Consider the following 16,496-nt stretch of genomic DNA (forward strand, 5'->3'; position numbering starts at 1 on the left):
AGTTGGTTGAAGTTCTTGTTCCTGGTGACCATGGGGAGAAGGAAGGATTATCTGGCAGGTGTACCCAGTCAAGTACAGGTCCTTCCCGTCACAGTGAATAATTAAATTCAGCTCACTTAACCAAGTAGAAATACTTTCATAAATAATATATAAAGTGAATGGAATACAAGCAAAAATACCCCCATCAACTTATATACCAGGTGCCCTAGGCACAAATGCTACTGGTGAAAATGTTTCAATGCAAGCTTTTTAGCCTGACTGCAGAAAAGGCAAGTTGATTAAAGACAAGGAAAGATAAAGTGAATTGAAAAGCAAGCACTATTTGTGTTCGTTTTCATGTTCGCCCGAAAAGTCTAGAAATTACTAATAGAGTGCAATTTAATTTTGGTGTCATTGAATCCATATGTTCTACAAATAACCAGTACTAGAACCACTTGTTCTGTACATTTTAGAAATGTAAGTTTTAATGGTTTCAAAGGTGTGTTCACTAATGTTTTTTAAACAAGGAAAGACCCATCTAGTGGTCTTATTGAAGAGTCAGACGTTAAAACGATTAAGCTATTCCATGCAGCGTATTCATCAATTCATCTGGACATGGATTGTCCCTGGTCAGCAAGTGAGGATTGCCTTCATAGGCAAAATAGGCAACTGTCAAGGGCAATTATCCAGCATGAGGAATAGTATTGAAATTCATTCTTATGTTAGCAAACAAGTGAATGCGGGAAGAGGAAAGCAGAGACATAGTTTGCCCAGGTTGTTAGAGACTTTAGGGCTGCCTCTAAACAAGTATAATAGCTATTGGAGCAGCAGCTCAGAGGACATTGCTCTTACATTGAAGGATAGTCAATGCAGTAGCTGTTAGTTATTAGCACACAAATTCATGATCTAGAACTAATGCAGAACATAAATATTTACCGCTTTCTAAGTGCTCATCCTTCGACTGAACTGCAGTACATTTTGGATAAGAAAGTATTCACTATCTGTAACAAGTTTAAAAAAAACTGTTTTTTACAGCCAGGAAGGGAAATTTTGAAAAGGCAGCTATATGAATCAAGACAAAATTAGTCATGGAAACACTAGATTGACCTTAACCATAGCAATTTCATACCACATTATAAAACATTTATGGTTGAATTACAATTAAAGAAATTATTTGATATATCGGCCATATATTATGTGACTTAGATTCCCTTCATTTTCTGTAGCGTATTCTAACTTTCTCTCTGAACGCAAAAAAAAAAATGATTACAGTATTGGTCAAGTAGAATAGCTTGTCAAATCACTCTTGTAATTTTATCCCAGAAAAATGATCTGTGCAAAATGCAAGTTTTGACTTGACAGGTATACTTGGAATAGGTATTAAGGGTATTGTGAAAAAAAAAAGAAAGTCAAGGACTGAATAAAATTTGGGAAAAGCACAGTAGGTACAAGGACTGACTGATATCACATTCTGTGATGTTATGTATACTAAAAAGTGATTCTGGTACGAAGAAATGTTGTAACATTAGAGTTGGCAATAAGGTGGTCAGCGGGAATATCCCATAAATTCCTATGGTTATAAGCCCATTTTCAAACATTGCAACAAAATTGCTTATATGATCTAAGCATGTCTCTTGAATGTTTGGTTTTAGTCTGAGCCCAAAGCTATAGGCAATTGGTTCTGCTCCCTAAGAGGTCAAGTGGTCCCTTGAGTTAAAGGTCATGACATTATGCCTGTTTCAGGTAAGGGCATGCACTTGCCCCTTGCAAATACATTGAAAAAATAAATAAATTATATATATATATATATATATATATATATATATATAATTAAAATAGATAACATTAAACATTAAGATTATAGGTTATATTTCTCATTGGAGAATAATGGCAAATTCACAGTGACACTACAGAACAGAATCTGTACAGTCACAAGTAACACACTCCATATGTTTGATATGTTTGGACACGGCTTTTGCAGTGATTTTCAATAATCTCTGTTTTATTACATCTAACACCAAGTGGAAAATGAAAGCTTCTCACACATGAATAGAGACAAAAGTAAAGAGACTCAATCCATGAGTTTCTAGTTTTGAATTAGTTTGTGTGTTATTGATGGTCACACTTTTATCAGAAGATACTGATACTTCTACCAAAAAAACAGCTTTAGATGTATATGTAGCACGCTTAAATTTGGAATGCAATTTTGATTGCTCTGTAGCATACATATTTGTTGCGAGAACCTACCGGCTTTTATGGTGCCTCCATGTTTCTTTCTGTGCGCATCCTGGCATCACTGCATAGCAGTTTTTTCAGATGTTTCAGACCTTAACGTCTATTTAAAAATAAAATATAAGTCAATTGTCCCGGAGTCTTACTCTGCACCCGCTCATACCAACTCGAGTAGTAATAGTAAATAACAAATCACAAGACAAACTACTATAACAAGTAGAGAATAGTTGAGAGTGGGCATAAAATATATTAACAGGATCAAGTAATGTTACCATAGAGTATGGTAGCACAGAAATGGCAATTGTAACACATTTAATTGTATTGTATATCCTTCAACAAGCATGCCTCATAAATTCCACGTACTCCACCATTGTAGTTTAAAAGAAATTATACATAGCACGTACAATGCAACTATCAATACCATTTTGCTGACCAGTTTTGGCACCGGAAGCACCGTTCTCATGGTGGTCTGTCACACTTCACATTATTTAAACCTTCCCATTAAATGGGTATACTGAAAACATGTAATATATCATACTGGTGCTCAATATTGTGTACATGAATATGTCAATTCTACATTGGTACGGTTTCAATACACTATTGAAAATTATACCTCAATTTATGCTAAATATACATTATATACAGAAATCATACATAGACATTATATAAATAGAAGCTTACATAATAAGTAGGTCTCCCTGCCGGGGCGTTTATCATTTTATATTTTGCTCCTTCTTAAGAGTTTGTCAAGACTAGAGCTGGATGAAAAAAATAACCCATCCATGAAAATGGACAAAAGTAAAGCTTACTGCTTCAAGGAAACTCTCATGGAAAAAACAGTAATTGGAATTTATTTGTTGGGTCATATGTACTGTCCAGTACGTGAGATTGATGTAGTACTAAAACAATAGCGCTGCAGGGATGGAGATCCACCTTGATCCCTTTTCCTATAGGATGGGTGCAGAAGGCATGTGTCTCTGATAGCATTGGTACATTCTGTTAAATAGGCTATGTATACATAATGACCGGTGAAAAGTTGTATAAATCATGGTTTTATGGATAGAGAAACTCAGCTATAAGTCTCCTATCTTTACCAGGAACACCTAGAATATCTGTTAAGCTGTGTGGTTTCAGTCCAAATGATTCTGGTAGGAACTCATGAGTACTAACATGATATGTTACTGAGTACAGCTGAAAACCCAACAAAAACCCCAAATTAACTGGAATTAATCCCAGTAATTTTACAAAAACTAAAAGGTTTTAACAATTCCATTTTTTCCCTCATAAACTCATTGAACATTTAAATGTTTTGATGTTTTTTTACTAAGCTGTTTTTTATTGAAAGCAAATGATATTGTCTGCAGATCATGTAATAAGAAATAGTAATATTTAAATTCACCACTACATGAAATATTAAATGTGAATTACTGAATTTAAATGACACCAAATGTTTTACTTAAAAGTGCTAAACTAATTACAACTCCTCTTGACTTAACTAACACATTCCTTTTTTTAAGGTGTGCAGTGCAGTGCAAAATCAAGACTTCACTGTAATTGATGACTTCTGCACTGGCCTGAAGGCTCTGTTATACCTTAAGAGCATTGATGAGCTTCAAGGTTGGGATGGTCAAAGTCCACCTACAATCCGCCATCAAAAAGGAAAAGCTGTTCCTAAAGTGGCAGACATTGCGGGACAGGTTTGTAGCCATATTCCTATTAAATATACAAATATAATGTCATTGCAAGGCATGGAATACATTTTAATTATTATTGAGTTATATGATATGTAACATTTTAATATTAACGGTTGTGAGTATAATAAAGTAGTTAATCAATCCTGTTATATATAACATCTGTTAAATGGGAGATATATTTTCATAAAATGTGTGTTGCAAATTAAAGAAGCTGTTTTATTTTTTAATAAAAAACATATGCAACTAAAACATTTTAGTGACCAGAAGTGGTTTACAGATATATATTTTTTTGCCTGAGGTTACTTTTCAGGTCATGACATAACCAGGAGTCCAAAATACACATTTAACCCCTTAAGGACAATGGCCTTCAATAAACATTCAAGGTCTTTTACATTATGTACTGTTCTGAGGAATCTTCACCAGGGTCCAGCTTTACAGCTTGCTCCTTTGACTGAAACAGTGTAGGAACAGGACACAAACAATGTAGCTTTCACCAAGAGCGTCCATGAGTTTTGGAGTGATATTCTTTCTAGGAATACACTATATTTACAAAAGTACGGGGACACACCTCTTAATTATTGAATACAGGTGTTTCAAACAGACCCATTGCCACAGATGTATAAAATCAAGCACCTAGACATGCAGTCTGTGTTTTTTGACAAATGTGGAACTGGGCATTATGGCCAAACATCTCCACTTTGGTCTCGTCTGTCCAAAGGACATTGTTCCAAAAGTCGTGAGGTTTGTTCCAGATGCTATGTACTTAGTGTTTCACACATGGGTTCTTCATTTTGGCTTTATTTTTGTTGAATAAATCATGGCATGGTATACTATGCTGTGTGTTGTTTATCTGATGTTTTGTATTTACATACTTGTAAACCTGCTAAGGAACAGATGATTGTTATTATGTCCTGATATGTAAAACCATAGAATTCAAAGAGGGTGTACTTTCTTTTTCACATGACAAATGGGATGGCACCAGAGTCAATAATATAAATCTATATGGTAAGGACAGGGAACATGTAGAACTGAAGGGATCCAATGCAGAATAGGTGGATTTAACATAAAACTGCTTGTCCTCAAATGTATGGAAACAAGTGCATGATTCACTATAAAATATTTCAAAGTGATCTATCATAATAAAAAAAACATACATTTTACTGCAGAGATGATATCACCCATATGTTGCTTCCACAAATGAATTGCACTTATAAGATTTCCAATTTAGTGTGAATTTTTCCTTTTACCAATAATGTGGAGAAAACAATGCATCCTTCTTTGTTGCCAGTTATTAACAGGTTGGGAAAATAGATGATGTTAAAGTATACCACTACAATAATCATTTGTTCTGAAAAGTCATAATGCAGACACAGATGTGATTTGGAAAAAACAACAAAAGTAAAGCCATAGCTAACAGATGTGGGGTTTTATGATATATAGTGATTATGTTGCCATCTGTCATCTGCAGATTGTAGTATCATCCTAATCATAAACCAAATATTATTAATAAAAGTATATGATCCTTATCTAGATTATTTTTCAGAACATTTCTAAAGATTAGGAGGTTATTTTTTTTCAAGCTACAGGAAAATAAATTGTGATGGGTGTGAGTGTTCCGATCTGTTTTCAGTGACATTAAGAAAATAAGGAAAAAATAAACAGAAATATATGAAATCTCAATGTTTTATTATTATTTGACTTAAGTAGTTTCCAATGAGTAATGCATATTAAGCAACTTTCTAGGTTTATTCTGCTTAATTGAAAAATTACTCACCTTAAGGAGCACCCTCCTCTGTGGTCTAACAATTCTTGGGACTGATTGACTTCTTCAAGCTAATCAGTGGCAGGGAAATGCTCCCATCGTGTGTAAAATAGCAGGTCAGCAATAGAAGGTGCAAATATACACATATATATATATATAATATAACATACATTGTGCAAAACTTAATTTACAAAGAAATAATAGTAGTTTTTTTGGATTGTGCTTTATCTTTTGTTCAGTTCAAAATTATATTTGTGCATGAACATCAAATAGATCAAACTAACAATGCTATAGCTTCAGATTGATGTATAGTTAATTAATTTCATACTTGTACTTTATGAATGATGACTGCAGGGCTTGGAAATAAACATATCTTGGGCACGAGGGAACAAAAAAACTGTGAGGAATGCTTGATAAATGGATCTAGAAAACTATATTTCTGGCTCTAATATTACATGTAAATGAATAGGTGAAAGTTAACGCACGGTTTTCGGATAAGGAATCAACATGCATGCTTTTTTCAGCTAAAAAGACAATATGCTGTTGCTGGCTTGCATGTTTATCGCATTTTAAGTGGTAAATACCCGATTTTGATGGGAGAATACGCTCATACTCATACATACATACAAAAACACAGACACCTAATAAATATAACAAATCCTGTAGCACAAGGACCAATGAATGTCACTCTTAGGGATCTTAAGCACAGTCCTCTAGGGTAATAAGGCTCAAGAACACCAATTTGTATTGAAAGTATCCCCAAAACAAAATCATAAACATAAAGCCTAGCTTCCATTCGAGCCTTCTCTTGCTATACTTTGCTGGCCCAGGCTGACTAGCCTAACTACTCACTTCCCTTCCCTGCCAGACCCAGCCAAGCCTGTCTCTGGAAATCCCTGCAAACACACAGGTCCAGACAGGTAATGACACACATGGCTCAGGGATCTTTTTTACAGCTATCCAGAAAAATCACTTTTTATACTGTGCATAGCCCTTAATTGTCCACCTAATTTTCAGTTTTGGCTACAACCTGAATCTAGTGGAATGCAAGGCGATAGAACCTGTTAAAATTGGTTTGGTAGATTAGAGAAAGAAATGTCAGAGATGAGTATTTACTATAAGTTTTGGAATGAGAAGAGAGGGCTTTTGAGGTCTTAAATGCATACCCGGGAAATTCTCGGCTCCGGCTACCGGGAGCCTTCCCTTGCAGGACGCGGCCAGGACTGCACACTGACATCGGGGGCGTTCCTGCTGACATCGGGGGTGTTCCCGCTGACATCGGGGGCGTTCCTGCTTACATCAGGGGCGTTCCAGCTGACATCGGGGGTGTTCCCGCTGATGTCGGGGGGAAATACCCCATGTAAAGGAAAAATGGGCAGGGAGTGGGGCGTGTCAAGACCCCGCTCCTGCGACTCGAAGGATTCCCGGATATGCTTATATGAAAGCTTATGTGATGCTAAATTGTACTGTTTTATGTTTTCTGCAGCTAAGTCCTAGCTAAATACATTTTATTTTTCTGTGCAGCGGTGGATTGTCGGCATGTTGATATTTATATACATAATTTCATGGTGTTCTGTGATTTCCACAATAATATATTGTAGCCAAGTCAATCTGTATCTTCGATCAGCGTCATGCTTTTCTTTAACAGATTGCTTGGAAAGATATTCCTAGACATGAAGATTATATAGCTGAGAAAAATCTTTGCATGCTTGGCTGAGCATCTGTATCTGGCATTTAAATGCACTTTCGTTACCTTTATAGGTTAAACCTCTATCAGGGAACATTTATCTGCCATTTAGAGTGAAGTGAACAAGTACACAAGATTATTCTTTTCGTAAAGAAAATTTTAATGTACCTTAACTATTATTACTAAATACTCATGTTCATTGACCTTTTCAGGTTTGACGTTCACCATAAAATAAGTGTGACTGGCAACTTCTGTCATCTACTGATATCACAAAAGGTTAATAACTGGTAAAAAAAAATGATATTGCTGTCGTACTGATGAGTTTGAAAAGAGCTCGTACATCATCTGCTTCAGCCTATCTTATACAGTACTGTCTGACACTCCTTAGAGATCAGAATGTTTATTTTTTTCTTGAGCACCATTGTCAAGTCATATTTTTGTTAAAGACATCATTAAGGTTTGTCTAAATTGCATCAGGTGCAGAGAGTCTACACATCTGACAGTGTGGAGGTCTCCAGGGCTGGCTGCCTAAAAGAAATTCTAACATTTTACGAAAGCCATTGCCTTATAGTCTTCTGGGGAAGGAGATAATATCCCTGAACTAAAGTGATTCAGGATCCCTAAGTAGTCTAACTACATAGAGGATATTTGTAGAATCTATTTGCTGTTTGCTTTTGTTATTTCCTTTTGCTATGTTGGTATAGATTAAATGCTAAGTATTTTTTTAATCTGCAGGCTTTTGTCATACACTTTCATTTATTAAGTACACAGTTTTACTTCCGTGCCTCTTGTGAGTTCAGATTAACCATTAAATACCATAGCTTTAGACTCCTTTCAAACACGTGCTATTAGCGTTACATCTGTAACTTTGCTATGTGCTATATGGCTAACTAAACCGTAACTGTCACTTTTGGGACCTGAAAGCAGAGATAAGAGGCTCAATTCAATGACCTGTCTAAACCTTAACTGGATTTACCAGAGGTGAAAAATGTTTGGTTGGCTATTCAATGGCCTGTCTAAAAACATGTTTTCAATCGTAGAATCTAGACTATGGCTGCTAAAAAAGCTACAATAAAAGCTAATAGAACCATCTGCATCTAAGAGATTCAATATAATGGGATACTTCTTTAAATGATAAAAAGAACACATAGCACATGCTCTAGGATTAAAGACACTTTTACAGAAATCAACCTGTTTAGTTGCCAGATAAACGTCAGTCAACCATGCAAAACAGATGTAGCGTACTTAGTGAAAGGGTAGCCTGGATTTCCTTTATATTACAAACTAAAAAAGTGCCGCAATGGCAAGGTTTGTACAACTTGCTATAATGTTAAGTTGAACATGATTTCCCTCACTGGAGATTGATAGGATTCTGGCAAGTGGCTCTTCATAACTGGTAAAATCCCTCTTGTACTAAGTTGGTGGCAAATATTCCAGAAATCGACTAGGAGCAGAAACATGGTTAAAAAAGTTAAGCAGTTAGCACTTGGTTGTCTATGTGCTCTCTTGGTTGAATATCTTAACAGAGAGTATAAAGTATTGGTGTTCATTCGTATTTATTCATTAGACTGGATTTTAGATGGCTTACTGGATTGAGCCCACTATACATATGCCTTAATCCATGTGTTAAAATGCTAGTAGTTAAAATAGTTTTTTATTTCCCATGACATCTTATTTACTCGAAGGACAGGTGTTTTTAACACTCTCACTGAGGTACCTACTGTGCCAATAACTATTACATTTCTGTCTGTCACTTGGGGTGTGCAGGAACTCCCACCTTCACTTTGGAGCAGTTTTCTAGTCTGTACTGAAATATTAAACATTTGTGGATTTTTTTTATTTTTTTTTTACCAATATTTACCGACCTTCCCAAGGGAAGTGATGGTTTGCATAACTTACCTTTTAGTGGGAACTTTTACCAATCCCTATCAGTCACTGATAGCATCCACCCTATCTTCCAATTAAATGGGGTCAGGTTATCCATCATACTCGTTAAGCAATGACAAGACTCTGATTAACCTCCCTATACTCTGTTACTGAGTATAAGAATGCAGGGAAAGCTTCTTCTATTTTTGATGTATTAACCTTTTGACATGAGTATCAAAACTGATTTTAGCCTTGACCGCTAAAATGGGGCTCATTCATTCGATATAAGTCCCATTACACCACCTCTGTTTACACTAATCCACCAGAGGCATTTATAATGGCAGATCACATAGTGAATAACATTGTTCTTAATAAATATCCATAGTAACCAGATTCTGATGCCAAATACCCAGTTTTAAACTTTGTATCACTATTCTATCGTCTGGTAAATTATCCTGGTTTTGAACCACTGTTTCAATCGCATGCAGTACAAATATAAGAAATAGTGACAATAGATGAATTTTACTATACCTATAAAATGTGTTATATCTTTTCCATCAAATACACCTTTTCTAGTTATCTTTCTATGAAAGATCCTTTAAAAAGTTTTTCTTTTTTGTTTGCTCTTCTAAAACCAATGTCAGCACTAAGAGCCAAGAATTTGTTTCATTGAATTTCTTTGTCTTTGATACTACATAAAACCACAACAAGCCTATTCAAATGCAAATCTATCAATATCAAAGCAACCAAAATACTAAGGGCCACTTGAGCATGGCACTGATACCTTTTTTACATAAAATAAGAAAGAATACCTTATTTTCTACAAAGCTATGTTGTAACAAGTAAATAAGGAATAGGATATATATATATATATATATATATACACACCACTGTGAAAAACTAAGGAGATGTGAAATAAGCATGCTTTCAAAAATAGACATGTTAATAGTTATTTAACAAAGTGCAAAGTGAGTGAACAGAGGGACAATCTAAATCAATTAAATATTTGGTGTGAATTTGCCTTAAAATAACGTCAATTCTTCTAGGCACACTTGCACAAAGTCAGGGTTTTTGTAGGCATGTAGTTAAGTCAATTATGCCAAACATATACTAATGATCATCACTAAAATCCCATACAGATGTATGAGACAATTGGTCTGTATATAATGATAATGGTCATACTCTTCAAAGAGTTTGCAATTCCTTATTGATACAGCTGTGTAGGACGAATACAATTGGGCGTGGAACAGCCAAATTCACCATGGGGCCTGTGCCATCATTGCCCCCAAACAACTTGTCTGTGCCTTCTTTGAACCTTGCCCCCTTCTAACATACACTCTGGCACACATATGTAAGCATACTTACACAAATTACACACACTTACACATACTCTCTAACACATACTCCATCTCACCCAATTACACATCTATACTCTCTCACACATGCACAATTACACATCAATGCTCACACACACAAGTACACATCCATGCTGACACACACCCAATTACACATCCATGCTCTCACACACACAATTACACATCCATGCTCACACATGCACACAATTACGCATCCATACACACACACAATTACACATCCATGCTCACACACAATTACACATCCATGCTCACCTATAGATATATCTATATCTATATTTCTCTCTCTATATAGATATATATAGATATATAAACACATATACATGCACTATATAACTTTCTAAACTATTTTGAAACAGTACAAGGAGACAGAAAGAAGGGGTCACACCGGACCCCCCCTAGAGGTATGGCTCGCATCACAGCTGTGACCCCTGTAGTTACGCCAGTAACCGAGGTCACAACTAAATATCTGTACTGCCACTGTCACAAAATAGATAATTTGAACAAAGTCACACATTTCATCTGTTATGGTAGATTGTTAATTTCCTTATATGTTCTTGCTAACTCTCTGGAAGAGAAAATCTTACATGGAAAGTTACATGATGTGGCATGTTTCCCAGCCTTAACAGTTGAAAGTATTTGTATGAGTATGATTTGTGTTATCCTTCAATGTCTTTAACAAAGTTTCTTTAATAACATTGATTCACTTTAACCTAGCAGCTACAAGCACATACCTTTATATATTAAACATGTTAACATTTCAATTTCACATTTAATACTGGGCAATTTATTTTTCTTTATTACTGACCTATTATAATTATAAATGCAGATCTCGACCAACAAACAGTGTACTATGCATTAAATGCATTTATGTAAAAAGAAAACATATTGATTTAAATTTATATACAAAGTTCAGAACTGCACCAACGGTACATAACTACATTGCAGTGAATGTTGATTTATTTGGCATTCCAAATAGAAACTCAGTTTTATAGGTCATATAGTTTGTGGACAACATAATTATTTAAATGTGTTATTGTTAAATGTGTATTGGTAATATTTTAACATTGATGAAGTTTAAGGAAATGATAATCTTTGCATTTACCGAATTCTAATTGTAGACTCTAAAGCGCCCATGTATCTTAAAAAAAAAAAAAAGAGACTAATGAAAATTCTAGGCACATGCATCCCTAAAGCTCACCTTACCTGGCTTCCAATTCTTGGCCCCATGGAGGAACAACAAATTGTGCAGAAGAGCTTAGTTTCTGCAGTTCAGATGACCTCAGTGATCTTATTCAATGTTGCTTTACAGCTTTGTATTAACTGTTAAGTCTGTATTTTTTAGATGGAAAATCCATTTTTGCTTCTGCATTAACTCTTTACCTGTCATTCAGCTAGGGAGCACTATGGCTGACTTTAAGTAAAATGGCCCATTGTTCCAGTCATTGGAGCCCAAAGCAGCTGCTCGTTTAGCCAAGGGGTCAGCAAGGTGTCCATTACCACAATTGGAGGTGTCTGCCATGTTGCTAGTTATCGTCGAAAGCAGACTGAGGAGAGGCAAAAGTGAAATAGGAGGAGAGATAAAGAGAAATTGGAGATATTTAGAAAAAAAGGGGAGAGATAATGAGAAAGGGAGGATCAAACAAAAGAGTGAGGTAAAAGACAAAGAGGACCAGTATGGAGAAAAGGAAGCGGCAAAGAAAGAGGAGTTGAGATAAACAGGGCAGAGAGAGAGAGAGAGAGGAAGAGAAAAAGTGGGAAGATATATTTTTGTTACCTGGGGCCCTGGATGGCCTCAGTCCACCCCTGGCCTGTCCTGATAAACACTTGCATGTCTGTTTCAGATCACTCACCAGTGCTGCACCATTCATTTATTTACTATGTGACTGGTGTAGCATTGTTCTCCTCCCGTGCCCTTTGTGTGTGTGTGTGATCAGAGCCGGCCTTAAGTGTTCCGGCGCCCTGTGCGGACTAATCCTGTGGCGCCCCCCATCCCAAAAAAGGAAAGGAAAAAAAAATTGTCACAAAACTCCCCTTTCTCACTAGCTACCACCTCTGCCCCATCTCACTGCCTTCCCCCACTCTGCCCCATCTCACTGCCTTCCCCCACTCTGCCCCATCTCACTGCCTTCCCCCACTCTGCCCCATCTCACTGCCTCTCCCCCCTTCTGCCCCATCTCACTGCCTCTCCCCCCTTCTGCCCCATCTCACTGCCTCTCCCCCCCTCTGCCCCTTCTAACTGCCTCCCCCCTGCCCCTTCTCACTGTCCCCCCTCTGCCCCTTTTTACTGCCTTCCCCTCACCCCCTCTCCTTACTTCTCATTATCCTTACTTACCTTGTTGAGTCCTGCGGTGGGAGCGGGAGGCTGCCGCCTTCTCGCTCTGCCGCTCTGGATGTTAAATAAAGCTGAAACAAACAAAAAAAATTGCTTTAATTTAAGTCCCCGGCAGGGGCGCCGAGTGGTTGCTCGTGAAGTTTTCAGCAACCGCTCGGCCCCCCTCACTTTCCGTGACTCCGTCGCGGTGCCGGCGTTCATATTTCATCATATTTCAGTGCTCAGCATGAAACGCCGGCACCACGACGGAGTCATGGGGAGTGAGGGGCGCCAAGCGCTTGCTGAAAAATTCACAGACAACCGCTCGGCTCCCCTGCCCGGGACTTAAATTAAAGCATTGGGGTTTTTTTTGTTGTTTTAACTTTATTTAACATGGAGGATTTAAATAAAGTTAAAAAAAAAGTCCCCTGCAGGCGCCCCTGTTGCCATGGCGCCCTGTGCGGCCACACAGGTCGCACACCCCTAAGGCTGGCCCTGTGTGTGATGTGAGAACTTCTCATACTGAGTAATGTTAGGTTTAGAAGGAGGGAAGACTCTGACAGTCTCCTCCTAATCTGCAGAGTTTAGAGTCTTTTTCCAAATATCAATATTTGTTTCATGGGTAGATACAATGTAAATAATCTATACTTCGGTTTTGTTTTATTATACACTGTCTAAAATCAACTTGATAAGCATCTGATTTAGACAGTAACTCATTGTGCTGGTTGCTCTTCTGTGATTGCCTGACCTGCATGTTTTTATATTATGCATGCTACCAATACTTCTAATTAAAACGGCCACAGTTCACCAGTTCTGGTAGTCTTGGAACAAACTTGAAATGAATTATTATATAACAAAAATGCTGCTGTCATGCAGAACAAAAGACAAGCAAAATAGAGCTTCGGCTTAATGAGGCTAAGTGAGCGTCTACCCTGCATCACAGCTACTTTGAGCTGGGATTTTTTTCCGTGGGCCAAAACCTTTGCCGTATCATCTTGTGTTTATGCATCTTGAGGCTAATATACATTTTAATATGCAGCACATGAAACTAAAAAAAAAAAACAACCGTTAGTTTAGGACATGTGCAGGCCCTGTTAAATTAATGACAGCGGAACACAGAGATACATTTAGTTTTTTTTTTCTTATTTAATTATAGTACACCATCGTACATTTAGCAAGGATATATTGCACAATTATGATGCTTCACGTTTTGATATCTTTTCCTATTAACTGTGAGCATTTGTTTTCCCTTGTGCCATAGTAGGTTACTTGTGTATCATCATTCTGTGAGGTTGTTAAATTAGGTTACAGCAAATTTAATAGAAGTATTCTTTTGAACGGGTAGAAAAATATAGATTATTATTTTTAAAACAGCAATGCCAGCAGAAAATAATGCACAAAATACATGCGCTTATTGCATTTAACACATGCTCAGCACTTTCCATGTATTTTTGTGTTGTACAGATTCGCATCCTGGCGTGCAGTAATTACACAATGAATTTGTATGCCAGATCGGCACAGAAACTGAATTTCATTTCACACAGGCAGTTTTTATTTTGCCTAATGGCGAGACAGTACATGGCAAATACCAGGGGTGTTTCTAGGTCTCCAAAAAATCCAGGGTTAGAGCTCATAGCACACAGTGGAGTTTGCTTGGGGAGTAGTCGCTGTGCAAATACATAAGGACCTGCCCCCTGTACCCAGAGTGCACCCACAGGATTTGCCTCAGGGACCCAGATTGCACCCATAGTGGTCTCCTCTCAGAGTCTCAGGTCTCCTCTCAGTCAGACTCAGTCCACCCTTTATTCTCTCTATACCATGTAGGGCCAAAAATAGTAGTGTCAAATACACATACTCTGAGGAGGGCCTCCTGCCGTGTGCCCTGCCAGTGGACCTCCTGCTGTATGCCCTGCCAGTGGGCTTCCTGACGTGTGCCCTGCCAGTGGGCCTCCTGTCGTGTGCCCTGCCAGTGGGCTTCCTGCCGTGTGCCCTGGCAGTGGGCCTCCTGTCATGTGCCCTGCCAGTGGGCTACCAAGCCGTATGCCCAGCCACTCTGGTTTCACCTGTCCTTGCTACAGTACCCCTGTTGGGAGAAGAAATAGAAATATTATAAGAAGAAATATTGCTGATGTTGCCAGCCAGACTCTTCCTGCAGCAGGGGTTCACATGGGTCTGCTCTTCATAATGTGGTGAAGTCAAGGCGCTGCGTCAGTTTGCCTTGTATATAGTGTATGTTCAGTACTTGAATAAAATTCAATCAAACAAACAGCTTCTATCCATTTGGAACCAAGTAATGCCAAGTTGTCCACATGCTAAAGGGGAAGTTCCATGAAAAACACGTTAACTCATTTAGCACAAAATACAGTGCTGAATGCAGTGATAAAGGTTAGCATTGACAAAACATGATTTTATCTCTTTTTGTTCCAGACCTGAAGGCTGCCATTGTTGTTAGTCATGAGATATTTTGGGCGGCTTTCCCTTCTCAAACACCACACTGAGCTGATCGGTTTTACGATATGATATATGCATTTTTCGGAACATACAGTATATATTTTACTCTATAAGATATACGCAATTCACGATATGATATATATAATTTCCCTATATGATATATGCAATATTTCCCTATATGATATATGCAAAACAAAAAACTAATCTTTCTAATGGCCCCTCACATATGATTAAAATTTAAATAAATATAATAAATATATAAATATATATAATAGAAATGTATAAAAGAAAGTATTACTTTTTCACAATTACAAAAAAGTTTTTATGTTTAAAATTCCAAACTGTATTTTATGAAAGTATCTGGAATGATGTAGAAGTGCCAAAGATCAAGGTAAAATTATACAGAGTATACATACAGTGCACTGTAGTATAACTTCTATCTTTGTCCCAGAGCTATTTTCTCGCTCTCTTTTGGTTTTCTGTCCAATGGAAAAATATGTATTTTGTTGGATAGCACTGTTAATTGTAACAGATTTTACTTATTGTACTAAATTGTACTTAATTTTACTAGCGATTCTTGTATCTCCTTAGATGTACGTATTCACTGATTTTGGTGTTTCTTTCTCATTTGCTTCTTTAGTGCCTGTAAATCTTTGATTGCCTGAAATTTATTGTTAAAATTGATTTATGAGTAAATTATTGAAAACTGATTATCGTTAAAGTGGGTGGAAACTGACAGTGCTGCAGACGTCACTCCCTGAAAGGATGTGTTATGAATGCTTGTGATGTATAGTAGGAATTTAAGATGTATTTTCAACTTATGTTTTAAGATTATCAGTGGGAGTTAGGGGGATGAAGAAAAATTAGATTACATTGAGCTCCAAAATCGAGATGCAGGTAAACCTGGAATTTGGGAGATTTTTTTCCAGTTTGCCTGATATAGTGGTATTCTCTATTAGCTACTTACACCTTTTCTTGAATGAATGTACTTAACTGATTATATGCCACTGGGATTTATAATTAGACTGCAAAAAGCTGCCATGAGCAGTACCTATACCACATTATTTATTTGGTTGATAACTAGAAGCAATTTTGCTTTTCATTATTAATTCACAGCCATACAGCACTGCAGTATACA

At 37.1% G+C, this 16,496-nt stretch overlaps 1 protein-coding gene across 1 annotated transcript in view; it reads left to right on the forward strand.

The window, feature by feature from the left end:
* The window catches only part of DPYD (dihydropyrimidine dehydrogenase), a 325,720-nt gene that overhangs the window by 291,572 nt on the left and 17,652 nt on the right, over window positions 1-16,496 (forward strand). Inside the window, exon 20 of the mRNA XM_053470008.1 lies at window positions 3,729-3,908. Coding sequence (XP_053325983.1) covers window positions 3,729-3,908 — 180 coding nt within the window. The remainder of the gene's footprint in view (window positions 1-3,728; window positions 3,909-16,496) is intronic.

Source organism: Spea bombifrons, chromosome 6 (genome assembly GCF_027358695.1).
Source record: "Spea bombifrons isolate aSpeBom1 chromosome 6, aSpeBom1.2.pri, whole genome shotgun sequence".
NCBI classification, from domain to species: Eukaryota; Metazoa; Chordata; class Amphibia; order Anura; family Pelobatidae; genus Spea; species Spea bombifrons.